This window comes from Vigna unguiculata, chromosome 10 (assembly GCF_004118075.2).
Source record: "Vigna unguiculata cultivar IT97K-499-35 chromosome 10, ASM411807v1, whole genome shotgun sequence".
In the NCBI taxonomy this organism is placed as follows: domain Eukaryota; kingdom Viridiplantae; phylum Streptophyta; class Magnoliopsida; order Fabales; family Fabaceae; genus Vigna; species Vigna unguiculata.
In genome coordinates, this window is record NC_040288.1 from 551,845 (window position 1) to 578,860 (window position 27,016).

General features: G+C 31.1%; 1 protein-coding gene and 1 long non-coding RNA gene across 3 annotated transcripts; one reads left to right on the forward strand and one right to left on the reverse strand.

The window, feature by feature from the left end:
- Positions 1 to 13,948: 13,948 nt before the first annotated feature.
- LOC114166772 (dnaJ protein homolog 2-like) lies at positions 13,949 to 18,361 on the reverse strand. 2 transcript variants are annotated; one of them, XM_028051591.1, is made up of 8 exons: positions 18,100 to 18,361; positions 17,287 to 17,459; positions 16,793 to 16,961; positions 16,559 to 16,700; positions 15,687 to 15,820; positions 15,468 to 15,610; positions 15,177 to 15,375; positions 13,949 to 14,528 (listed from the first exon to the last, which is right to left on the reverse strand). In XM_028051591.1, exons 2-8 carry the CDS (start codon positions 17,434 to 17,436, stop codon positions 14,197 to 14,199), a joined length of 1,269 nt encoding a protein of 422 aa, XP_027907392.1. In that variant the 5' UTR covers positions 17,437 to 17,459; positions 18,100 to 18,361; the 3' UTR covers positions 13,949 to 14,196. The 2 variants fall into 2 exon arrangements, with proteins under 2 accessions (XP_027907392.1, XP_027907390.1); XM_028051589.1 differs by having other exon boundaries at positions 16,790 to 16,961.
- Positions 18,362 to 20,035: 1,674 nt separating this feature from the next.
- LOC114167580 lies at positions 20,036 to 22,129 on the forward strand. Its single transcript, XR_003600271.1, has 3 exons — positions 20,036 to 20,193; positions 20,333 to 20,402; positions 21,640 to 22,129. It is a non-coding gene; the product is annotated as an uncharacterized LOC114167580 (long non-coding RNA).
- Positions 22,130 to 27,016: the final 4,887 nt, after the last annotated feature.

Here is a 27,016-nt window from a genome sequence, read left to right on the forward strand (position 1 = left end):
TGGGATTAATTGAAAGGGAAAGGGAATTAGGGTTTGTTAGTGAAAGAAATATTTGGTAGGGTTCAGTGGTGGAACGAAATTGGTTGACCTTTCGTTCTAAGCGAGAAAAGATAACTACATGAGAAGATTCTTGTTGTGTAACGTTCGTATCGTCAAATAGGTAACAGTGTTAAATAAAAGGACTTCATTTTAAGATATTTTTGAAATTTAAGACTAAATTAAACAAAAATCATAAAGTATGACCAAATTGAAAAAACTAAACCAAAAATAGGATCAAATAATTATTTAAGCTCTTTTTTATAAACTAATTTTAAATTAGGTGAAGAAAACTCGGGTTTTCTCATAACTTTATCCAAACAAACCTTAATAAAAAAAATAAACTATTTTTAATATTTTTAATTACCCAAATTATTCATTATTAGTTTACTTTGATTTCTTTTATTTTTCTAAAAGAATTATGTAGTCACATTTACAAGAGTTTGACATAATTTTCTTCCTTTTACACTTTCATCTAAACATGTGTTTGTTAATTTATAAATATGTTTAAACTAATATAGGTAATTTCAAGTGTCAAATACATTGTGTCTGGACTCGTAATCATTGTCATAATGAACAAGTCCTATGTTGGTAGGTATATATTCCCTTATGGAGATTCCCTCACTATGGCCAATATCAGTTTTTAGGTCAAACTAAATGCATATATCATTTAAATTTAGAAATTCATAAATATATTATTTTGAAATAGAAAAAAATGTTGATTACTTTGATTAGGTGGAATATATATTATTCAAGACTAATTGAATTGCTAAGATAATATTATGAAATAAAGAAAAAATGAAGTTGGGCGTGTGAAGTCTTTTTTTTAGTGTAATGTTCATTTAAAGAAAATTAAACTGATAATTATTTATTTATTTTTTTAAGAAATTGAACTGATTATATATAAACATTGTGAGTATGATTTTTATTATGTCAATACTATGACATGTGGATATTATATGATAATCTATTATATTAGATATAGTAGTTTCAATTATTTATTTGATTTTTCACAGTTGTTTTAGTTTTAAATTCTGGTCCTACAAAGCTCTAATTGCAAAAATTTTCGATTGATAATCTTTCTCACACAAAAAGAACTATATAAGAATTAAAACAGTAAACTAGTGTTGAAAATAAAAATATAAATAAAACTAGCTAGTTCATCACAAGTTAGGGCTAAAGCATAGTAAAAGGATAAACAAAAACCATTTTTCATTTACTAGAAATATTCTACTACTAAAAACATTTATATTTCATGTCAATTTTATTTTAAAATTTATTTTATAAAAAATATTTATAAATTTTGTTATGAAAAAAAAATTGTAAAAAGTTACTGCCAATTTTTTTACAAAATATTTTTTATAAAACACCTTTTACAACAAATTTTAAAGAAAATACTTACGAATTTTATAATTTTACAAAAAATAATTATCCACGAAAGAATTATCTTTTAATTAAAATTCTTAGAAAAAATAGTCAAAAAAAGTCTTTTCTTGTAAATTTCTTTAACAAATTTATAAGAAATATCTTATGTAATATTAGAATTTTTAATAGTGTTCGAACCATAAAAAAATAAATAAGAATATAGATAATGGTCAATTATATTAAATTTGAACACAGTTACGAATATATTTGTCTTGTCTCCCTTATCGTACTTGTTTTAATATTTGTTTCTAACTTCTTACTCATTTTTGTTTTAAATTAATAAAATACTTTTAATTTATTAAAAATTTATATTAATCTTTTTTTTTTGTTAGTTTTGTTACTTATCTATAAGACTCGTTTGATATTTTTATTTTTTAGGTATTTATTCGTCATTTATTTAATTGTTATTTGATATTTATGACAATAATATTTGATGGTGGGGAAATATAAAATGAGTATTCTTTTTATTAAATATTTAATAATATTTAATAAATGTATAAAAAATCTTTTACAAATTAATTTATACATAACCTGATTTTAGTTTATGTATTTTTTTTTATATTTCATCAAATATTCATACATTAATATTATAACATACGATCAGATCACTAATCTAAACCCATTTTAACACCCTTTTAACAATGTATCGATGCATTAATTTAACACTAAAATACGAATTGTAATGTTTATTTTTTTTTATTTTTTTTTTGCTTCTACTAACATTAACCTTCTTATAGATTCTCTAGAAAATTGTTAAACTTTATTTCAAATGTATACGTTTCAAAGGCATAATTAATTATACTTCAACTATTAATTCCAATATATCCTTAGTATGCATCATAAACATTACATGTAAAATAATACAATATTATTATTAAAATAAAGAAAATTAGTATTTCTTGATATTCATAATATTATAAAGACTTCTATTCATAAAACCAATCCTAAAAATCTTTCATTATGTTCCCAAGATGTTTCTAGAAAACTACCACTTAGGAGGGAAATTGCAATGCAATGCAATTACATTAATGAAAAAAAAAACATATTTTAATTATCATTCAAAATGATTAAGATTCATATAATTAATAAATCATACTTTTTATATCCAAATATATCCTACACATTATTTAATTTATCTTAATATATTATTCACAAATTAAAAATTAATTTGCATAGCCTCTTTTTTGCCCTTTGGCTTGCACACTTCAAATATGAAAGAATCAAAATCCAATAATTCCCTTTAGACCAAATACGTATCTAATCAATCATACACTAACAAATCTTATTCATATTATTATATCATTTAACTTGTGTGTGATGCCATCACCTAACTCCTTCATTTTTCTCTTTCTATATAATAACAAAAGATACTCAATTGCTTTCATATGTAGTCTTTCTTTTTCTTTTTCAATTATAATTCACAAACCTATAAAAAATAAACAAATACAAATGTAGTTTTGTTAAATGCAAAATGTCTTAAAGATTTCACTTCTAAAACCAATAATGAGAATCTCCTTCAATTTTTGCTTTTTCTATGCAATATTCAATCACATGTTTGCCATTCTTTTAAATTTTTATTTTTATTTTTTGACAATTTCTCTAAGTATAATTAATGTGTTTAGAATGAAAGACTCTCCAAAACATGCTCTTTTTTTTTTCTCAAATTAGAGGAACTAAAAAATCATTTCTAAATGTAAAAGGGATTAAAAATATTGTATTGTATCCTCTTGTAATTCTTATATATATATATATATATATATATATAATATAATAAGTTAGGAATTTGTTAATAATATTATCGTGGATTTGTTAAGAACTCTCCATGATCAATAAATGGTCTTTGTTGGTTATTCTCTAATCATTGTCAAGTTGAATATTGAAAATATAGCAATATCATTAATCTTTTCAAGGTCTCATTTCAATAAGAAAATAATTGCATATTAGTACTATTATTTATTTTCATTTAATTGTCTACATATGCAAATGATCAAGTATAATTTATATCTCCAATCTGTTATGCAATATTGAAATGATTATATTTAAATACACTACTATCTTTTTTACTTATATTATATTTTTTTTCTAAATTATTTTTTTATGATAGAATAGAACTGATATTATATAAAATGAACTTATTTCTCATTTTTAATGAATCTCTTGGATTATATACTTTCAAACTCTTGGACGAATTTGTAGAAAAAATCAAATATAACGTACGAAAATAAGTATAAAACGACTATACTTTCAATGCTGATCATATTATATATGAAATAAAGCACATTAAAAAAGAAATTCTATAATGTACGATTAAAATCTTGAACCGTAGTACTTTTTATTTTTTATAATAAAAAATAATTGTAGAGTTTGGTTCTTTGAATAAAGGAAAAAAACAAAAACATGAGAAATATTCTTGGCGTGCTTTCAGTGGTTGGGTGTGTGTTGTGTCATCCATTCTTCTCCGACACATTTATCATTCATTGAAAATATCACATCTTAAATACTATTAATATAAATATAAATATAAATATAAATATTAATATTAATATTAATAGAGAAGAATTTGGGCCATGGTTACTGCTTTGAGCCACCACAAAGGTCTCACCTACCTTTGAATAGGACACCATATATGAAAAGTGTTTAAGATATCATTTATGTACTATACTATACAAGATATTTCTTTCCACAACCAGAAAAACCTATAGCACTCATTGAGCATCACTTACCCATATTCAAAAATCTTTAAAAATGTGATAGTTTCGATAATTTTGAAAGAAATTTGCACAATTTTGTGAATTGTTTGATTTTTGAGTTTTACTTATATTTGAAATCAGATGAAATTTATATTATTTAGTTTAGGGCAAAAAGTTACCAAAATTTGATAGTTATGTACAAAGGTTGCCATATGGAATTTGATAATGTATGACAACACGATTGTCAAGTAGAGATTTAAGTTTATTAGTGTATTTTACTTGTTTAATTATATTATTGTGACGTTTTTGAAAGTAAAAAAGTTAAATATATTTGTAGTGGTTTAATTTATAAGCAAAATTAGAATTTACATGAGTTAAACTTTGATATATTTTAGTCTCTAAAATTTAAGAATTAATAAATAGAATTCTCTCATCTCAACGATGTTAATTCTTTTATGTGTTAAACAAATTTTCTTACTAACATTTGGGTTGAGACGTGTCAACGGTGTAAATAACTTAAACGTCAACTTGAAGGGTCATGTCAAAAAGTTGTAACACAATTGGTTATGATGACTATATTTATTCATTTTTAAAATCCGGTATCTAAATAATATCAAAGTTTAAAAAGTAAAAATATTTAACTAAAAAAAATAATGAATGAACATGATTATTTTTATTTGTAGATGTTCATTATTCTATAATATATATATATATATATATATATATATATATATATATATATATATAAAATTAGGATAAAAAATTCTTGTATCTTTAGAAAAATATTGTTACAATTGATATTTGATAATATTAAAAGAACAACCTCAAATACAACATTATTATATTTTAATTTGGATGGAGACAAAGTCATATAAGTGGATTGATTCAAATTATTGAACGGGTCCTGGTTGTCGGGCTCGTCCAGGTCGTCAAGTCCATCCGGATCATTAGTTCCATCTGGGTCATTGGGCTTGTTCGAGTTGTTGAGCTTGTTTGGTCAATCTGAGTCGCCGGGCCCGTTTAGATCATTTAGATCGTTCGAGTAGTCTAGTCGATCTCTGGCCTATCCAGGACGTCTGGGTCGTTAGGCTCGTCCTGCTTGTCGAGCTCGTCCAGGTCATCAGGCCGATTCTGGTAATTGGGTCGTCCGAGTCGTCGGGCTCGTTTGGGTTGTCAATTTTGTCCCGGTCATTAGGCTCGTCCGGGTTGTCGATCTTGTTTCGGTCGTCAGGCCCGTTCGGGTTGTCAGTCTCATCCAAGTCGTTAGGCATGTTTGGGTCATCAGGCCTGTTTGGATCATCGGGTCTGTCCTGGTTGTCAGGCTCGTTTGGGTTTTCGGTCGAGTTCGTATCATTGGGACTGTTAGGGTCGTTGGTCCCATCTGTGTTGTTCGGCTTGTTCGAGTCGTTGGGCTCGTCTAGGTTGTTGGTCGAGTCATGGTCGTCGGGCTCGTCCGGGTTGTCGAGTCCCTCCGGGTCGTTGGGTTAGTCCGGATTGTCTCGAGTCTGAGTCGTTAGGCCCTTTCGGATCATCGTTCACGTCCGGATTGTTGGGACCACTCGATCAATCTGAGTCGTCGAGCACGTTCTAGTTGTTCAGTCCGCTCGATCAATCCGAATCATCAGGCATGTCTAGGTTGCTAGAAAGTTTAATAATATATTTTAAAATTAATATAATTTTCATGTTTAAGAAGAAAGTTAATGGACTGATCCTGACCTACAAGTCTTTTTGTGAAACTTTTGACCGTGTGAATTTTTTTATGAAGACTTTTTTTAATGTAAGATTTTTCTGCCCTAATCCACATGAGTCAGAACCAAACCTAAGATTGTAGAACTGGTTGATCAGAGACTAATATGCGACATGTTTTAGTGTGTAAAATAGAACCAGTCATAGGCCGTATCATTAATTTGTCTATGTTGTGTTTTTAGCTTAATAGCTATTATCGTAATAATTACAATCTTTCACCTTGTTTTCATTAATGTTTTTATCATAATAATTTGTTGAAACAGGATACATGTGAAAATATATAAAATTTAATATAAAACTTTGGGACTTGAAGTTTTACTAATTTATAGGAAAATATTTCTAAGATTGTGTTTGGAAATAATTTAAAAGAACATTTCATTTTTTAAAATAATTTATAATTTTTTAAAGTAAAATAAATTATTTGGATAAAAAAAATTAAGAACTTTTTTATACACAAATAAGCAAGATATTGAAATTTCAAATACACTTAATAAAGAAGAAATTTAGAATACCATATTCACTCTCTATTCAATAAACACACCTTCTGCTCTTCTACTCTTCTACTCACTTATCTCTCATCTCACAAACTTTCTTTGCTCTCTTTGCGCGCATTCTCTTCTATTTCAAGAATTTTCTCTTTTATGTTCTTCCTTTATTATCAGGTTCATTTCTCAACTTTATAATCTAACTTTTGTTTATTTTGTATTATATGGTTTCATGGATCTAGAGTTTCTTTTTCTGTCTATTTTGGGTTGCAACAAAACCAACACTTATATCAGTTGTTTAACATGCAATTAGTTAATAACTTGTCTGATTAAGGCACATCCCTTAATTTGGAATGTGTCATTTCTGCAACTAAACGAATTTACTTACTTGTCTACCATCTATTTGATGAAATGTTAATCGTATACTTTTAAGTAGAGATTTAGGGAAAGGAAATTTACCTTACAATACATAACATGAATTACTTAATAGTCTAAGAGTTTATAGTTTTCTTATAGTAATCAATGAGGTATGACTTTTTTTGTATTTGAGGGTCAATTTGATGTTAAATTTATAAAATAGGGTTCGTTGAAATTTTTTTTGTCAAACAGGGTCAAGTCGTGAGAGTGAAAGACGACATTACAGGTGAAGTCGTCCTCCATCCTAATGTCGTCTTCCATCCAGCCAATTTCTCTTTTTTTTTTTTCTAAAAAGCAAAGTTGTTCTATGTGAGGACGGTTTCTATCTACGTGAAAATTGAAGTCGTCCTTTAACACAACGACTTCACTTTTCCTTTTTTTTTAAGCATTTAATTAATTAATTAATTTTGAGAATTGATTTGTGGGGGGCAACTATGCCACGTCGCTCTTCCACTTGCCACTCTCCAAATCGAAATGCATCACGAAGAACGGTCCCGGGGTGGTGAAGTACAAGCCGTCGTGGAAGAAAGTACCATGTTGGAGGCAACTGTCATTGAGGAAAGCATGGAACCCCTGGAAGCGCCTCCAGGAGTGGTGGTCGGAGTTGTAGACGAAGGCGAAGTTTGAAGAAAGGAGCATCAAGTTGTAAGTGAAAGGGGTAGTGAGAAAAGAGAGGTGGGTGAAGTGAAGAGAGAGTTGGGGATTAGATGGTTCTGGAAAACTTGACAAAGAGGTTGCATACGAGTTAAATGCTTTAAAAAAAAGAAAAAGTGAAGTCATCATCTTAGAATACGACTTCACTTTTCACGTAGACAGAAATCGTTTTCGCATAAGACGACTTTGTTTTTTTTTTCTTAAAAATAAAAAAGAGAAACTGGTTGGGTGGAGGACGACTTCACTTGTAATGTCGTCCTCCACCCTTACGATTGTTGGTATCGTGCAGCGAAATGTTTAGCGTTTGGACAAAAACCAAGAAGGGGGTGAATTAGTTTTGAGTATTAAAATTAATACTTTAAAAATTTTCCGAAATTTTACTGATTAATTTGATATTAGTTCCTTTATATGCAACAGTAGTATCAGTATAGAGATGGAGAAGAAGATAGAACACAAGTATTTATATTGGTTCAGATCAAAAGATCATACGTTCAGTTGTTAATCTCTTCAAATAAAGAGATTAACTCAATCACTAACAAATATCAAATTACAATAAGATAACAAAAGAATAGGGAAAGAAAACACCTCTCTTGAAAACACAAGAGATGAACACCTTTCTCTGAATCACACAGAGAACCTTGACCTTAGCTTTCCTAGCAACAACAACACTCAATCTCTTAGAAAACCCTCTCAGGAAAAGTTATCGCTCTACCCACACTAGTTTTTTCAAAGCTCTTTTGAGAACACTCAGAGAACTCTCTTTGCAATCACATCACTAGCACTCTAGCTTCTCAAAAAGGTAAGTTCGAAGTAGCTTTGTTGTTCCTTAAATAGGGGTTTCAAAAATTAGGTCAAAAACTAAACAGTCACGTTCAAACTGACAGGGTGATAATCGATTATTCCAGTGTGTTTTCTAAAAACAAAACTTTGAGCAAGATAATTGATTATTCCAGTGCTTTTCTGAAAAAATTGGACTCAGCTCAGGATAATCGATTATCACAGTGATTTTTACAAAAATGCAAGAGTTATGATCTGACTGTTAATTCTAAGCTATTCTAAGCACTTTAAACATTTTACAAGATAACTTTAAACATAAAACATTTGTCTTCATATTGTCTTCTAGATGACTTTTAGGTTTCTTTTATCATCATTAAAATCTTGCTTCAGCATCTTAAGTTGTCTTTTGCTTTTACCAACAACTTGACCCTGTTTGGCAAAAAAAATTCAACGGATCATATTTTACAAATTTAACATCAAATTGACCCTGAAATGCAAAAAAACCATGAGGTATCAAGGCACATCCCTATAAGATATCTCATTTCATGCAATTTAACCAATTTACTTACAATCTATTTGATGAAATGCTAACCATATACCATTTTTTTTTCAAATAGGAAATAGATTTTTTTTTCTATTGTCTAAAATACTAACATATTAATTTGATAAAATGTATAGAATAAATAATTAAAACAAATATCATTGGTTCAAAGAATATGTAACATTTTACAATCTTGGATTTGAAGTTTCCAAATGACTAAGTGTTAGGAATCACAAGCACTCTGATGGGGAAAACAACAACAAACAATATACCAGAGAATGCAGCGGATATAATTTCCCCTAACTTGCAAGAATCTATGAGGAGCAATAATCAAAGAGCAGCAATAATAAATCACCAAAAGCACAAATAAAGGCACCAAGATTTTTAACGTGGAAAACCCCTCAAATCAAGGGTAAAAACCACGAGTCGTCCAGACCAAAGAAATAGCTTCACTATGATCAACAAGAGTACAAAAGAGTCTCAATCAATAGCACAAATTAGTGCCAACACCCAACCAAATAACAAAGCAACAAAGCTTTCAAATAGAGAAGAACAAGAGAGGAAAACCTCTACAAATCACTGCTGCAGTGCGAAATTAATATCTCCCAACTCAGACCTCGTATCAAAGATCCGACCGGTCAGAATGAAGAGCAATGAGTTCCGAACCTGCTGTAAAAATTTCAGCCCGATCCAACGGTGAACGAATCCGCAGCGCCGAATTTACTGCGACAGCTCTATGAAAAACGTGAACAGAATTTTCCCTCTACCTCTCCCTCTATGTGTTAGGGCTTTCAGTGTGTTCTTACTCTATTGTTCTGCCTCTCTCTTTATTTTATAGCCTCCTCTCCACTAGGTTTAAGTGAGACATGGGCTTCTCAAATTTTGGGCCTTTTCTCCACATAGGAAGGGAGCCCAATACCCAACAAATCTCCCCCTCACAACTATGTGGAGATAACCGCCAAACCGGCGATCTCACAACAAACTTCAAACTTTCCTCTTGGCAATGCTTTAGTCATCATATCAGCACCATTATCATCTGTATGAACTTTTTCCAACTCCAACAACTTAGCATCCAAAGCATCACGTATCCAATGATACCTCACATCAATATGTTTGGATCTAGAATGAAAAGTTGGATTCTTACCAAGATGGATAGCACTTTGGCTATCAACAAACAATGAATAGTTATCTTGCCTAAAACCAAGCTCCTGCAAGAATTTCTTCAACCATAACACCTCCTTGCATGCTTCAGTAATAGCAATGAACTCTGCCTCTGTAGTAGACAACGCTACACACCTTTGTAGTCTTGATTGCCAAGCCACAGCTCCTCCTGCAAACTTTATCAAATAGCCAGAAGTGGACTTTCTGGAATCAATATCCCCAGCCATATCTGAGTCTGAGTAACCCATCAAAGTAGGTTGATCACCTCCAAAACAAAGCTTCATATCAACTGTACCATGAAGATACCTCAAAATCCATTTCACAGCATTCCAATGCTCTCTACCTGGGTTTGACAAAAATCGACTAACTGTACCAACAGCATGTGCAATATCTGGTCTTGTACACACCATCGCATACATCAAACTGCCCACCGCAGATGCATAAGGAACTCTACTCATATTGGTCTTCTCAACTTCATTTGAAGGACTCTGTTTAACACTCAGTTTAAAATGAGTAGCAAGAGGAGTACTCACAGCTTTAGCATTTTCCATCTGGAATCTCTGCAACACCTTCCTAATGTATTGCTCTTGTGATAGATAAATCTTCTTTTCTCTCCTATCACGTGAGATATGTATGCCAAGAATCCTTTTAGCAGCTCCCAAGTCTTTCATGGCAAAAGACTCGCCAAGTGTCTTCTTTGACCTGTCAATTCTGGAAATATCTTTCCCAACAATAAGCATGTCATCAACATATAATAACAGGATAATAAAGTCATCATTAGAAAACCTTTTAACAAAGACACAATGATCAGAAGTAGTCTTCATGTAACCCTGCTCACACATAAAAGACTCAAACTTCTTATACCACTGCCTTGGAGCCTGCTTCAAACCGTATAGACTCTTTCTTAGTCTACACACATAATCTTCCTTGCCTTTAACAAGAAAACCATCAGGTTGCTTCATGTATATCTCTTCCTCCAAATTACCATGAAGGAAAGCTGTCTTCACATCCATCTGCTCAACCTCCAAATCAAGAGTAGCAGCTAAACTTAGCACAGTTCTGATGGATGACATTTTCACCACAGGTGAGAAAATCTCATTGAAATCAACACCCTTTTTCTGTCTGAAACCTTTCACCACTAATCTGGCCTTGTACCTTGGAAGCGTAGAATTTGAATCTTGTTTCACCCTGAAAATCCACCTAGTTTCCAATGCCCTTTTGCCCTTAGGCAATTTCACCAAGTGGTTGAAGGGACTCACCCTTGAGGGGGAGATTGTTAGGAATCCAAGTGTGATTCTAAGTCCCACATTGGCTAGAAATGAGAGAGTAGAGCACTATATAAGAATAAAGACCCATAAACCCATTGCCTTAAGGTTTTGGGTTGAGAGTGGTGTCAGTGTCTTATGTGGTTAGGCTCAAATCTCATTGGTGTTGTTCTCCCCAATGAAACCCCCTCTGTAAAACCTGACAAGTGGTATCAGAGCCGATGGTTAAAAACCGGCTCAGACGAGTGCAGTATGGTCCTAGTATCGAAAGTCTTCCTGACAAAGGTCCCAGGTAAGGGTTCCAGGTAAAGCGTGTCCCGTTAAGAATAACGGCGGTACAGAAAAGGGCAGAAAAGGAGTACTCGTGGTTGGGAATGCTTCCGCTGGAGGGGGAGTGTACCAATGTGGTTGAAGGGACTCACCCTTGAGGGGGAGATTGTTAGGAATACAAGTGTGAGTCTAAGTCCCACATTGACCAGAAATGAGAAAGTAGAGCACTATATAAGAATAAAGACCCATAAACCCATTGCCTTAAGGTTTTGGGTTGAGAGTGGTGTCAATGTCTTATGTGGTTGGGCTCAGATCTCATTGGTGTTGTTCTCCCCAGTGAAACCCCCCTCTGTAGAACCTGACAAGTGGTATCAGAGCCGATGGTTAAAAACCGGCTCAGACGAGTGCAGTAAGGTCCCTGTATCGAAAGTCTTCCTGGCAAAGAGTTCCAGGTAAGCGTGTCCCGTTAAGATGAACGGCGGTACGAGAAGGGGTACTCGTGGTTGGGAATGCTTCCGCTGGAGGGGGAGTGTACCAATGTGGTTGAAGGGACTCACCCTTGAGGGGGAGATTGTTAGGAATCCAAGTGTGATTCTAAGTCCCACATTGGCTAGAAATGAGAGAGTAGAGCACTATATAAGAATAAAGACCCATAAACCCATTGCCTTAAGGTTTTGGGTTGAGAGTGGTGTCAGTGTCTTATGTGGTTAGGCTCAAATCTCATTGGTGTTGTTCTCCCCAATGAAACCCCCTCTGTAAAACCTGACACTAAGAGTATATTTGGATGAAGTAACTTAAGAAGATAATTAATTAATTTAAATGATTTAGAATTTTGTATCATAAAATAAACTCTTTGGCAAGAAAGTAAAATAAAATTTAAGAATTGTTGTAAGACACTTCAAATTAATAAAAAAGTGTACATTCAAATACACTTAATAAAGAAGAAATTTGAAATTTAATATTTCCTCTCGACTTCTCTGATTTGCACTCGCTCTTACTTTCAGCTTATGTTATCTTTGCTCTCATAGTAGACATTCTCTTCTCTTCAAAATACTTTCTTTCTCTATTTTCCTTTGCCATAAGTTTTATTTCTTAAATTTATAATTTAAATTTAATTATTGTATGTATCATTGTCTTGTTTTATTTCAGGTTGCAACATAATTAAACACTTTTATCAATAATTTAGTTAGTTATTTGATTAATTTGTTTTTAGTCTAATAGTTTTCAACTTATAGTGTAATTGTATTAAAGCTTGCATAAATGATTGAGACTCCCTTAATCAGCTTGATGAGTAGTGTTTAGCTATAAACCATTTTGTGCAATTTAGTCAAATTATGTGTTTGCTCACTATATGTTTGATAAAAAGCCTAAGCTAATATTACTGATAATCATATACTTTTTTAAGTAGGAAAAGAGATTTTAATTTAAATCATACATAGCATGACTTAATAGTAAGAGATTAAAATTTTCTTAGTGAACTAAAGGGTAGTTTTCTACCTAGTTAAATTAAAATGTGAATTTAGCAAAGTTTTCAAAGTTGGACAGATCAATCAATTGTAGCAAGAACTAATTTCTTAACCATTTTATTTCTAATAAAATTTTAAAAAATAAATATGTTTGTTTAAAAGTATCTTGCATTTAACATTTATTTACCGAAATCAGTTTGATGGCGAATAAAATTAAATTTTGAATAGTATTTTGACTACTTTAATAATAGATCATGTTTTAACATGTTAAGTCAATTTAGTGATTGAGTTGTGAAGATTTCATGAACCACACTTTTTATGTAATTTTTTTTAAACCTCTGTAGGAATTAGATTTACCTTTTTTCTCTTGTCAAACATTCTAGCATACTAACTTGTGACAAAAATGTTTATAATAAATATTAAAAAAATTGATCATTGTCTCAGAATATGTAAGCTTGTACAACTTTAGATTTGAAGTTTCAAAATGTCCCCTTTTAGTGGCAGAGGAAACATAAAACAAAAGCATCTTCTTAATACTATAGAAGAAAATATATAATTTGAATGGTTGAAATTTAGAAATAATTGATAATTAAAAATTTTACTCCAATAGTAAATCTTTTGGGTGTCACCTGTGACTTGGTAAAGTTATAGCAAAAGCTTTTTTAAAATTATTATTAAAACTTTTCAAGTAGGACTGTCAAAGTGGATTTAACTCATAAGATTTCCACAAAAACATAAACAAACTTTTCTACTAGTATTTCTAGAAAAAAAATATATATATAAAACATAAACTATAAACTTAAGATATTACATAAATTGTATGAATAAGTTTCAAAAAATTACTTTAGTTCATAAAAAGCATTGAATTAACTTTGGAGACAGAAGTATTCATGAAAAAGTTTTTAAAACAAACCAAAACTTGCACTAAATATTTTACCAAAAAGAGCAATCGGGAAATAGAATACTAACACTACTAACAATCTTTATTAGCCCTACAACCAAATGAGAACAAAGATAGTATAGGAGGCATCTAGAATCATTATAGCACACCATGTACCAAAGGGCATTTAATTTTCATAAACTTGACATTGCAATAAAAAAAAAAACATACTTAGTTATTTGCCATGAACTGTAAACTAATTTGCCATGAACTGTAGACTAAGAACAAGACCTAAAGGTAAATTAATCACGCAGTTATGGTTGCTGCATTATGCAAACAGAAGATAACATGCAGAAAACATATAAACTCTACCATAAATTGCACTACTGTTGAGCACATTGCACTCGGTGACCACCAGAAGGACCTTCATCTTCATCTTCATCGTATGCCTCCCGGTAATGGTGTTGATGCTTTCGTTTCATCTCCTCCTTCAAGTTCACATCATGCAAAGTGGTCTCCTCACAGTCATCAAGCTCTGCATCTGAAATGCGCTTGCTGCCCTTCTGAGGTAATACCTTTTCCAATAACTGGCATTGATCAGGGGAAATAAACCCTGAGTCTGGGAATTCAACATTGAACTGGATGTAGAGTCGACCCTTCATGAATGGCCTGTTGTGTTGTGGCATTCCCTCATCATTTATTGCTTTAGATTGACCTACATAGCAGAATTTAAATGCATACTCAGAAAAATTGAATAAAAAGGTTGAATGAAACTGAGGGATGACAATGCAGGCCATGCAGGCAGGTCTACAGGCCCGCATGAAAAAGTCCCGGACTGGCTGAGTATTTTAGCCTGCTGCCCATTTAGGCCCACCCTGCATAACCCACACAGGCCAACAATGGGTTCACCTGCATTTGACTTACATATTAGGGATGGCAATGCAGGACAGCTTGCCCCCATTTGGCTTGCATAAGAAACACACAGGCCAACAATGGGTTGACCTGCATTTGACTTACATATTAGGGATGACAATGCAGGACGGCTCGCACCCATTTGGCTTGCATAAGAAACACAGGCTAATTTCTTTGGTCTGTAAGAATTTTAACAACTTTATTTTATTTAATTGAATCAGTAGAAATAATTTCTATAAGCCCATTTCTTGAAGTAATATTCATAATTTTTAAGTACATTACTATTGAAAATAGAAAAATAGAAATAACTTTGAAGTGGACTAAAACAAGAGAAGAAACACAAATGAAAGTTGCTTGAAAGAAAGAAGTGTTGTGGTAGTGCTGCTGGATTTTAGGAATTTAAGTAATGCATGAAACTCCAGCTATCTATACTCCCGAAATTTTTTATTACCTGGCTTGATGACTTCCCCAGGGTTTGATTTGATCAGTAATTGCCTGCCATCAAGATGTGTGATAGCAAACTGGAAGCCACAGAGTGCCTCACGTAAGCTGAGATTGTGATCAATGAAGAGATCATCTCGCTCCCTTCTGAACTTTGGGTGCTCCTTCACTGCCAATACTAAAACAATGTCCCCTGTCAATGCATCAGGCTGCAACAAGTAGGAGTTCATTTGATGTAAGAAACCAACATTACCAACTCAAATGCAATAACACACATAGAATACAAAATGTAACCACTTACAGCTTCATCAGCTTGTCCTTCAAAAACAATCTTCTGACCCTGCTGCATCCCCTTTTCAACATGCACCTCCAGTACCTTCTTTTCATGAGTAACCTTGTTTCCTTTGCACTGAGGACATTTATCTCTCTCACTAATAACCTCACCTGCATCAATGAAATATGAGATTGAGAAAACATCATAAAACAACCTGACAAATATGGAAAACAATGTTTCCATTACCAGATCCTTTGCAGTCCGAGCAGACATGCTGCATTTGTTGAATCATGCCTAGTCCTATCTGCCTTCTTGTGACCTTCATACCAGTGCCTTGGCAACCAAAACACCTACTAGCTGCTCCACTTTTTGACCCTTTCCTGAATTATCAATAATTGAATGTGAATTCATTGTTATTGTTATAGCTTATTATTTGTCAAATTCTGACAAAAACATCAGCATAAAGATGCAGGATTATAATTATATAATTAAATTCTACAACCACAAACTAAGACATACACATGCACTAATAGGTGCAGTGGAGAGAGAACAAAGAGGTGTTAGAGAAAAATAAATAAACAGACTCTGTCTGAAAGATAGGACAGAGTTGTTGAAGTGATACATACAATAACACATGATACTATATCTCACAATCTACACAGAAACAATCATTCCACACAATAGACCATACAATCCACACAAATATGATGTCACTATAGCTGTAAAATCATGTTTAATAGACAACCATGCATATTATGCACTAATACAAGTAAATTCCCACATATCTCTTTCTCAGTTTAAAAGACATCTTAACATGCTCCATCTGGGATTCCACATGGACAGCAAGGAAATATTGAACATTACTAAAAACATATTAACCTAATACCATATATTTTTTGGACAAAGTAAAGGTGAAAGAGCATATTGATTACACTGTGATATGAAATACAAACAGTCTGAGAAGACATGCTGCATTTGCAAAGAATTAAAGTGATTGAATCTCCGGTTAGTTAGCTCGCGTGTTCTCCAAATAAAGTAGATGTACGAAAATATAAACACAAATAGGTGCATACCCTTTACATTTTGGGAAAATATAAACACAAGTAGGTGGTGCATACCCTTTACATTTTGGGCATAAAACATTTCTAGAAAGAGATAATTTCTTAGTTGCACCATTATAGACATCCTCCAAGGACACTTTTAAAGAGTGCACCACATCTTCACCATGTTTTTGTCTTCTGCCTCGAGAACTACCACCACCTAAGAGATGATAGTAATAGTGATTTGGTTAATATTACAACATTGATGATTCACAAATGAACTGAAATAGCATAAATTTAAAAGTTCACCACCAAAGCTTGATCCTCCAAAAAATGACTCAAATATATCAAATGGATTATGAAACGAGCCACCTCCTCCTCCTCCCATCCCTTCTTTAAGGGCATCTTCCCCATACTGATCATACAATTCTTTCTTCTCCGAATCACTTAAAACTTCATATGCTTGACCTAACTCCTTAAACTGATACAAGAATCAAGTATTTGGTATTAGAACAGAGTACAACATGAAGTTAGCAGGTTTTCAAGTACCAAGTGAATAACATGCTTCATATAAACATATAGAATTAAAACACACAATATAGCTTGCTCAAGTCTTCTGCATGCAACATTAATATATCAGATCTGTTGACTATTTACAATATACTATAAGAGGTACATGCAGAACCACTAGTATAAGATGTGTAAAGTTTATATGATGAAATCAAACTGTGAACAGAGGTCCAAGTAAAGAGCTGGGTATTCAAATGGTATAATCAAAATGAAGTGCAGCAAAATATTGCTTTTACCTTCTCAGGATCTCCACCTTTATCTGGATGATTCTTCATAGCAGCCTTTCTGTATGCCTTCTTGATTTCATCTTCAGTGGCATTCTTTGAAACTCCAAGAACATCATAATATTTGGAGTTATCACTCTTCCTCGGCCCACGTCCAAACATGACTGCAGCACCTCAAAGAATCACTGCACAAGAAAAGAAAAATAAATTATAGATTTTAAATTGAAAAAAAAAAATCTTAGCAGGTCATGGACTAGGTAGCAGAGCATTTCAATTCATTTGCTTTGAACATGTTTACATTTACATTACAATCCATCTCAAGCAGTGACACAATAGTAAACACTGACACTTCTCACAACAATTTTCACACAACAAAACCCACCCAAGTTAGAATCTTCAAAGTCATAACAAGAGTCTCTCATCACCACCACCGCCACCAAAGAATATAAACTGTTTCCTTAATTTACAATCCCAAAATACCTAACCCAAAATCAAGAAAGCAGAAAGAGTTTTCTAAATTTCTACACCCAGATACAAAATTCCAAAATCAAGTCAATGAGGGTCACAACCCAAACCCAAATTCAATCAAAAACTTAAAATGAAAAAGATATAAAAGGTTGAAAATAAGGCAGTGTATAAATGTCAGAAATTTCCCAAGAAACATAAAAAGAGAAAAGAATTAGAAATCAATGATGAAGTTAGGGATCTAAGAAACAAAACCATCCAGAACCTTATCGCAATTGAAATAACTGATGAACAGATCTGAACTCTGAACAACAATTGAGTGGCAAAAGCTATAGATTAAGAAAAAGAGAGAGAGCATACCACACTCGGCGTGATGATGGTAACTCTTCTTTTCCTTCAAGGGAGAAAGAAACCCTCAAAGAGAAAGGAAGAGAAAAGGGAGGAATAGTTATGTTTAGTTTAATGTATTTATGGTGAATTGGGTTTAGAAAGGAAAAAGGGAATTAAAAAAAAAAAATTGAAAAAAGGGTTTTGTTGGTATGTGGCCGAATTGCTAAAACCACCTTAAACTGGGTTTGGAGGAAGTAATAACGAAACAGTAGAGTTGTTTATTTGTTGATATGGCTTAGGTGGTTGTTTTTGTAAAAATAGGTTGCTTGGTACCAAAGCACTTTGTGACATTGTTTGGGATTCAATTGGGCGAGGGTGCGGCTAGTTAGACCGAACGTTGGTGACGACGCCTGCCTGACATACTTAGCACAAATTGGTCACGCATGGCGGCGGCACTTAACAATGTACTCTTTTCGATGTCTTTGATGTCTTTGATGTGACAACACTTATTTTTTTTAATAATTTTATTTTAATATATATATTGAATTATATTTTAATTAATGTCTTATTGATTATAGTATGTGATTTTAAAATGGAAAAATATTTTTATTTTTTTAATTCAGAATATTATTTCATAATTAAAATTTTAAATATTATACTATGTAAATACTTTAATGATAATGTTTTATAAAGTTTATATTTAAATTTTATGACTCTTTACATATATTATATCATGTCATTCTTGTTTTAAATTATGATGTTTTAATATTTTTTCATTTATAATGTCATTTTTAAAATATTTTATCCTAACTTTTGTTCCATTGTAAATATTTTATAAAATTATATTTAATAACAATTTTCTTTGAAATTTCGGGAAGAGAGTTATTTTTAAGATGAGAAATAAGATATATTTTAGTTACATGATTCAGGATTTTTAATTTTATGGCATATCAAGAAATTTTAATTGAATTATTTTATAAAAGCAATTTACAAAACCAGAATCAGGTTTTACACTGATGACTTTAACATATTTTGCCTAAAAAGAATTTTATTTTATTGAATAAAAATATGATTTCTTATCATCATGATAATTTATGTTAAACTTTATTAATACTGAATAACAATAATAAAATAAAGTGATAAAATGATATTTTACTGTATTTTAAAAATTACAATGTTTTGATTTTCATTTATATAAATGAGATATTAAATAATTTTACATTAACATATGTTTTTAAAATTTTATTTTGTATTTTATATAAATGAAAAATTATTTTATATAAATTATATTTTAAAAATTATGTTACGATAGAAGAATATTATAAACTTTTAAATTGTAAATTTTAAACTATACATTATAAATTACAAATTATAAAATAAAAATTGTTAAGTATAAATTATAAACTATAAATTATGGTCATAAACTAAATTTTAGAATAAAAAAAATAAGAATGTTTATGAGAAATAAAGAAAAAAAAATGATAATTTAGTTACATTTTATTGTGCCATTATGTACTATGAATTGAATGTTAAAAGAGGAAAATGTGCATAAATTTAAATTTTTTATTTTAATTATCTTAATTTAATCAAATTTTGTACTTATATAATATGAGAGGTCATTTTTTTATAAATAATATTTCTTTTTATTTTTTTATAAAGTGACAAATATTACCTAATTTTTATTTAAAATGATTCAATATAATATATAAATTATAAATAGTGTTTAATTATTAATTTTTGTATCACAATGAATTATTTAATATTATTTTGAATCATATTTAATATTTAGTTGTAATATCAGTTAGCTATCTTTTAGAAAACTACAAAATTTGTTAAGTATATACTAATAATATGGTATGATAGAAGATTATTGGAGATTTGATGAACAAATTTATCATTTTTTTTATCATGGATGTAAAACCCCTTTAAAAGAACTCATACACTCTATTTGTATATCAAAACAAAAGCTCAGAAGCTTTATCTTGAAAACAAATCATTTTTTCCTATCTTCATCTTTTTTTCTTCTCTTGCTCATTCACATTCCATTCGCTTCGTAATCACAGTGTGAGGTTGTGATTGTCATGAAGCCCTCTTTGAATCCTACCGAACAAAATTCTCTTTTAGGTAAGTCGAATTTCCACCTTCTTTAGTACCCACTCTGTTTTGGGTCATGCATGTGATTCTTCTTAGGTTGCATGTGCTTCTAGAGTTCGATTAATTATTTGTTTGATTCGGTCCGATCATTTCTTTTCACTGTCTTTAGGTTGAGGTAGAGTTCTTGCGGGCTCGATGGCATTTCGGGGTTCATAGAGTTTTTGAGCGGTCCTTTGAAGGTAAGGGAAACTAATGAAATTTCGTATTAATGTGATTTATTTCTGAGTAATTAGAATACTGCATGTTGACTTTGTTAGTAATAGGGGGGTTTCGTTTTCGTTTAGCAAATTTGGGGCTTTTGTGAATTGGTGATTTAATTATGTATGATGGTGAGAAAAGTTGAGTTTTAAAAACTTTAATTTAATAGAATTGGTGAATTTGTACAAATATGTTATGATTGCTCTTATATATGAGATGTATTGAAATTGGTAGTCTATTAGTGTTATGTTGAAAGTAGATTAGTTTAACAAGAGAAAGTTAATGATGGTGAGGTTAAAATTGTGGTCTTGGAATAATGTGATGTTGGAGTTGAACTTGGAATTGGATTGTGATATGATAATAATGAGGGTAAAATATGAAATCAGGTGGAAATTTAGAGTTTTAACCATGTTGAATTGGAATGATTGATATTACTTAATTAATAATTTGTTTTCACTCATTTATGGGTTCGTAAATGTTATAATTCATGTGGTTTATGTTTTATGTTTTGATATGTTTTCATGTTCTTTGGTCCTGTGATTTTATGATTTATGTTGTTCATGTTCTTATAGTATGATTTATAATGGAAAATGTATTAGCTTATTAGTATAAGAGGGGTCTCTAATTATAGGTCTTTAGTTAGAAAAATTAGTTTCTTATGTCTGTCATGTTTTATGTTTCCTTTTTTAGGAAAGCACTTCTTATTTGTGGTTTTGATTTAACTTGGAATAAATGAAGGTATCTGGTTGTTTATAGAATTGTTGATGAATTCATTGATGAATATGCATGTGTTTAATGATGTATGAAATTGTGATGATGATGGGTTTGATAATGGTTATGAGCATGTATAGAAGTATATGATGTTTGTAAATGATCACGAATGTGAGATTACTTAGTAAGGATGGATACAAATACGATGGATTATTTGGTATTTGGAATTTGGAATTTGATGTGGAAATATGTTTTGTGGATGAAAGTATGAGTTTAGCATAATTTCATGGATCTCATAGGGAAATTCTATGGTGGCGTTTCTTTAGTGTATGCATTGATGTAAGGAATCATAATTGGAGGTTTATCATGATACTCTAATACTCATTCAAGATTCACGTAGAGTAGAATGGTTATGTGGTGAGAAGGGTAGGAGGTCCTGTCATTAAGAACAATCACATGGTTCTTATGACGATTAAAAGGACTAACGATTAACCTTGTGTGTATCAGCTCAGGTACAACAACTCAGGTGTAGCAGTATTCTTTAATACCACAAGTGAAAAAATCACCAAGAATCATACATCAATGCCTAGATCCAGATAATTGAGTCTAGAGAGCCTGTAATTGTATGTTTGGTATTTTATGAATGTTTGAAATATGTTATTTTTGTGATGTAATTAGTTTAACTGTTATATGACTACTTTCTTTACAAATTAGCTTACCTTTTTTGTGTGCTTGTGCAATCGTGTTTTCTCCTTTTTGCAATGATTACCTTTTTGGCTGTGAGTAGATGATGCTACAGGTTTAAAATTTCCTCTAGTAGATGATGATCCAGCTAAGGAAGATCTTAGAACTGATTAGGTCCTCTATGGTGAGACATTTGGTCTTAGAACCAACGTATAATGTTTTGAGGTGTATAAAGTTATATTATTATGGTCTTATATTTTGGAGGACTACACTAATATCCTTTATACCATGGATTATCTGTTTTGAAATTCTAAACTATGGAATGTTTTATTTTAATAGCTTTTGACTATTAAAATGGGATGTTACAATGAAACTATGTGAAAAATATAGTGTGAAAAATATACCATAGAAAAGAAGAAGAGAAGAATGCAGAAAAATATATTCAAATTTTCTTACTTTAACACCAAAGAAAGCAAGGATATGAAAGGGAGGGAGAGAAAGAAAAATAGGAAAGAGTCATAATATGAAGTGGGAAAAGAGAAACGATTATGAAAGAGAAAAAGTTGTAATATGCAATTTTATCTTTTATAAACCTTCAAGTCAAGAATATATATTAATTTATCATTTTCTCACACACAATGTAACAATCAATATTAATGTGCTTTGTTTGTTCATGCAAAAACTTGATTTGATACAATATGAATAGGTAATTGATTAGGAAAAGAATCTAAAAATCTTTAAGAAGATAGGTGATCCATTGCAACTCACAAGTGGTTGCAACAAGGGTACGATATTTAGCATTAAAGGAACTATCTTGGATATAGTTGATTGTTTCTTGGATTTACAAGATATAATGGATTCTTTAAGATATACAACATGCTCTATGATGAAATTTTCTGGTTTGAGAATAACCAATCAAAGCCATTATACGCTTTGAGTCGAAGAATGTTATTGTTTTAAGAAAGATGCCATAATCGGAAGCACCTTTTAGGTATCTTAGGATACGAGAAGCGAATTGTTGATGACCAGTAATAGGAGCATAAAAAAATTTGCTAAAATGGTTCATAGAGTAAGTTATATTAGGTCAAGTGTGTGAGATAAATGAGACATTTGATGAGTCTTCTATACATGAAGATGATATCATTAAGTTTGGAACCACTGTCACGAGAAAGACAAGAGGAATGGATCACAAGCAATGATGAACGGACACAATACAAAATACAAGTATCGAATATGACACGTATCTAATATGACGATTCGTCGAGATTTATATGTTGTTATTATAATTTGTTTTATATGATGTTATTATAATTTGTTACTAATATTTTAAATTTTAACTTGTTTCTTATTTGAAATTATTTTTATTTATTGTAATCAGTATTAGAAAATTTAATTTAAAGAAAAATTGAATGATAATTAATAAATTAAAAATAATATTCAAATTTATTTTTATGTTGGTGGTTAATATTAAAGAAAGAAATACTAAAAAAATAAAATAAAAACTTTTTAATAAGTTAAAGAAAACTTAATTAATAAATCTATCTAAATCTATGTTTATGTGGATTGCTAGTATTGTGTTCTTAATATTAAAGATAATAATGTTAAAAAGGAATAAAAAATAAATTTGTAATGTATAAAAAATAGGTTGAACTAATGTTAGTACAATATGTGTTATTAATAAAATAAAGAATAAGTGATGTGACACGAAACCAACAAATTTTCAACAAATTAAAAAGTATTTGTGTTGGATACGTCCTGGAGACGGATATGTAAGTTGCATTCACGTGTTCATACCTTTGAGATTACAGGTGTAGGAACAAGAGCATAGGCAAACATGCTAGTTTCTAAGGGATTATCTAACATGCACTTTCTTTGACATAAGTGTATTTTTGTGTTGTTATGTGCAAATTTAGGCAAAGGAAACAAGTGGTATTCTCAAGATTTTAAATGTGAAAACTCTTATTAAGAAGATTCATTATGTGTGTGATTTCCTCGATATCATTTCTAATGAGAACAATGACATCCACATAAACTAGAAAGCAATTGTTTAAAAATAAAGACGGATCAATTGAGCAATAATTATAACCATATGAAATAAGTAATATAGATAGTTTGGCATATCATTTCTTACTTGGTTGTTTTAATCCATACAAAGATTGTTAAAGTTTGCAAACTTTATTCCTATGCCACTGGTGATTGTTATATTATGTCATCTTGCTTATTTGTTTTCACGCGTTAAGAAATGTTAGATTTTGTGATTAATATAAAATGATTTTTATGGTGAATGTAAAATGCAAAGTGACTTTTAATGTTTTAAATGAAAACTTATTGGATGGTAAAATCATCATCATGTTCCTTTATGACTTCCATGTCACCACCTACAACAACCAAAAAACTATTGTCCTCACCACTTACAATGACCAAGGGATTGTCGCCATTACCATCATGGATATAGGTGGCAATGACAGTCCCTTGTTATCCAACATGTTTTTAATATAAGTAATAAAAAAAATTTGTTGTTTTAAATTGTAATATCATTTTTTATTAATCACAAATCTTACATTTTTTAATACACGGAGACAAATAAATAAAATGACTAGGAAAAAAATGATAGTCACAATTGTATTTAAAGAAAAATTAAATGATAGAGACTTAACTGAAAAATATATAAATTTTAAGTACTTCATAAGCAAATAAAATTTAATAGGGACTCAACTGAAAATATTCAAATTTATAAAGAACTTGAAACTTCAGGCAAGATTTGGACTCTTGTGTTCCTCCTCTCCTTTGTTTTTATTCTTTGCTCTTATTCTCATTATTAATCTTCTATATTGTTTGCCTTTTTCGTTGAGCTTTACCTTCCTTAAATTTTTCTTGCAATTATTTTTCTTCATGATTTTTCATATTTTATTCCTTATCGTGAATTACACACAATGAAATTTGAATTGCAAATCACACAACTTATGTCTCATTCACCCAATTTAAATTATGATCCATATTACAAAATAATTAATCAAACGACATGTATAACAAAAGAATATTTTTATAATAGATATTGATTTCATTTGTAACATTCTTATTATTCAAACTATATTGGAGAAAGGTGCGGTGAACATATATTAACAATAGGCAGACGATACTTTGTTTTATCAATAATAATAAATATATTAAATTTGGAGAATTAGGTTATCTCAACTCACATAAATTAATATGTACAAATAGAAAAATAAATGGGAGCAATATATGTTAGGTTTTACAGAGGGGGTTTCACTGGGGAGAACAACACCAATGAGATCTGAGCCTAACCACATAAGACACTGACACCAATGGTGTCAGTGTCTTATGTGGTTAGGCTCAGATCTCATTGGTGTTGTTCTCCCCAGTGAAACCCCCTCTGTAAAACCTAACAAGTGGTATCAGAGCCGATGGTTAATACCGGCTCAGACGAGTGCAGTACCAGTATGGTCCTAGTATCGAAAGTCTTCCTAGCAAGAGTCCCAAATAAGGGTTCCAGGTAAAGCGTGTCCCGTTAAGAATAACGGCGGTACAGAAAAGGGCAGAAAAGGAGTACTCGTGGTTGGGCAGCTTCCGCTGGAGGGGGAGTGTACCAATGTGGTTGAAGGGACTCACCCTTGAGGGGGAGATTGTTAGGAATCCAAGTGTGAGTCTAAGTCCCACATTGACCAGAATTGAGAAAGTAGAGCACCATATAAGGATCAAGGCCCATAAACCTATTGCCTTAAGGTTTTGGGTTGAGAGTGGTGTCAGTGTCTTATGTGGTTAGGCTCAGATCTCATTGGTGTTGTTCTCCCCAGTGAAACCCCCTCTGTAAAACCTAACAATATAACTCCCCCAACTCATAACTAAACTTTACATTGCAATCCATATCATATGTGAGTCCCAATAACACATCCATTAGTAAACCTTGTATATGTTTTCAAATAGAGCAAGGGTTCTTGTTCTCTTCCATGTCTCATAATTATATTTTTCACTTATTATCCTAAACTTTGTGGCCTTCATTTATGTTTCCAAATGATAAACTACATCAATAAAATAAAAACATAGTCAACAATTTCACAACAAAAAAGACAAAAAATAGGCCAACATCTACTATTAACTATCATGTGCCTAACCCCTTCACATAAAAAACTATAATAGTGTATTTGGACTGTCAAAGTGAGCTAACTAGCTCACATGGGCTGGCTCACCACGGGGTGAGCTAAAAAATGGTCAACTCAACCCAACTCACTTTTTGGTGAGCCACAAATTTTGCAACCGGGCTGATCTACCACGGGTTGGTGGGTTAGTGGGTTGGCTCACTTACAAATGTTTTTTTTTGAAATTTATTATATATATATATATATATATATTGTATTACAATGAGAGTAAATTGACTTAATTTATTTTTTATAATAGTGAAATTAAAGTGTTCACTTGATTATCAAAATATTATTATAAAGATAATAATTAAAGATTAAAGTATCAACATATATAACTTGACAAACAACTTAATTAAACATTCAAACTATTCAAATATTATTGAACAACATTCTAGCATTTAAAAATATGAAATTGTGAATCTATATAATTAGAAGTAGTAAATAATTATAAAAAAATAAATTTTAAAATTGTAAAAAAATGTTTGTGGGTTAAGTGAGTCAACCTATCTTTAACCCATGAGTTAAGTGAGTCGATTCAGTTCAACCCACTTGTGAAAAAACGAATTTTTCTCAACCTAAACCGGCTCAAACCCCGTGGTGAGTCGGGTTGACTCACGGGTTGGAAACCATTTTGACGTATTTAATCTGGTGGAGTTTCCATCTTGCCAAAACAAAGATATAGAGTTATTCTAGCCATAACAAAATAAAACCTAAAACACCTATTGGTGACACTCACCTTGCTGGATGAATCTAAGCCCTTAAAATTCCATAGTATAGCCTTTGTGGTAAACATAACTGAACCACATCTACATACACAAAATACTAATAACATTTATGGTAAACATAATTGATCCATATCTACATACACAAAATATTGAGCTAATTTGTTCCCTCTAAACAAAAGTTACTACAATTTTAAGCCAAATTAGCCAATTTGCATCCTACAAAAGGCATAACACATCTGCATATCCTTTATAATGTATAAGATAAAGAAAAAAAAGGGTAGAAGCATGCCATAAAGCACCAAAAATTTTAAGAGC

Bases quoted from the DNA above. Each gene is read 5' to 3' on its own strand.
- LOC114166772 (XM_028051589.1), bottom strand. From the start codon at position 17,436: ATGTTTGGACGTGGGCCGAGGAAGAGTGATAACTCCAAATATTATGAT. The intron at 16,962-17,286 runs GTAAAAGCAATA...TTCTTGTATCAG, and splicing joins AAGGTGGAGATCCTGAGAAG to TTTAAGGAGTTAGGTCAAGC. The intron at 16,701-16,789 runs GTGAACTTTTAA...ATCATCTCTTAG, and splicing joins TGGAGGATCAAGCTTTGGTG to GTGGTGGTAGTTCTCGAGGC.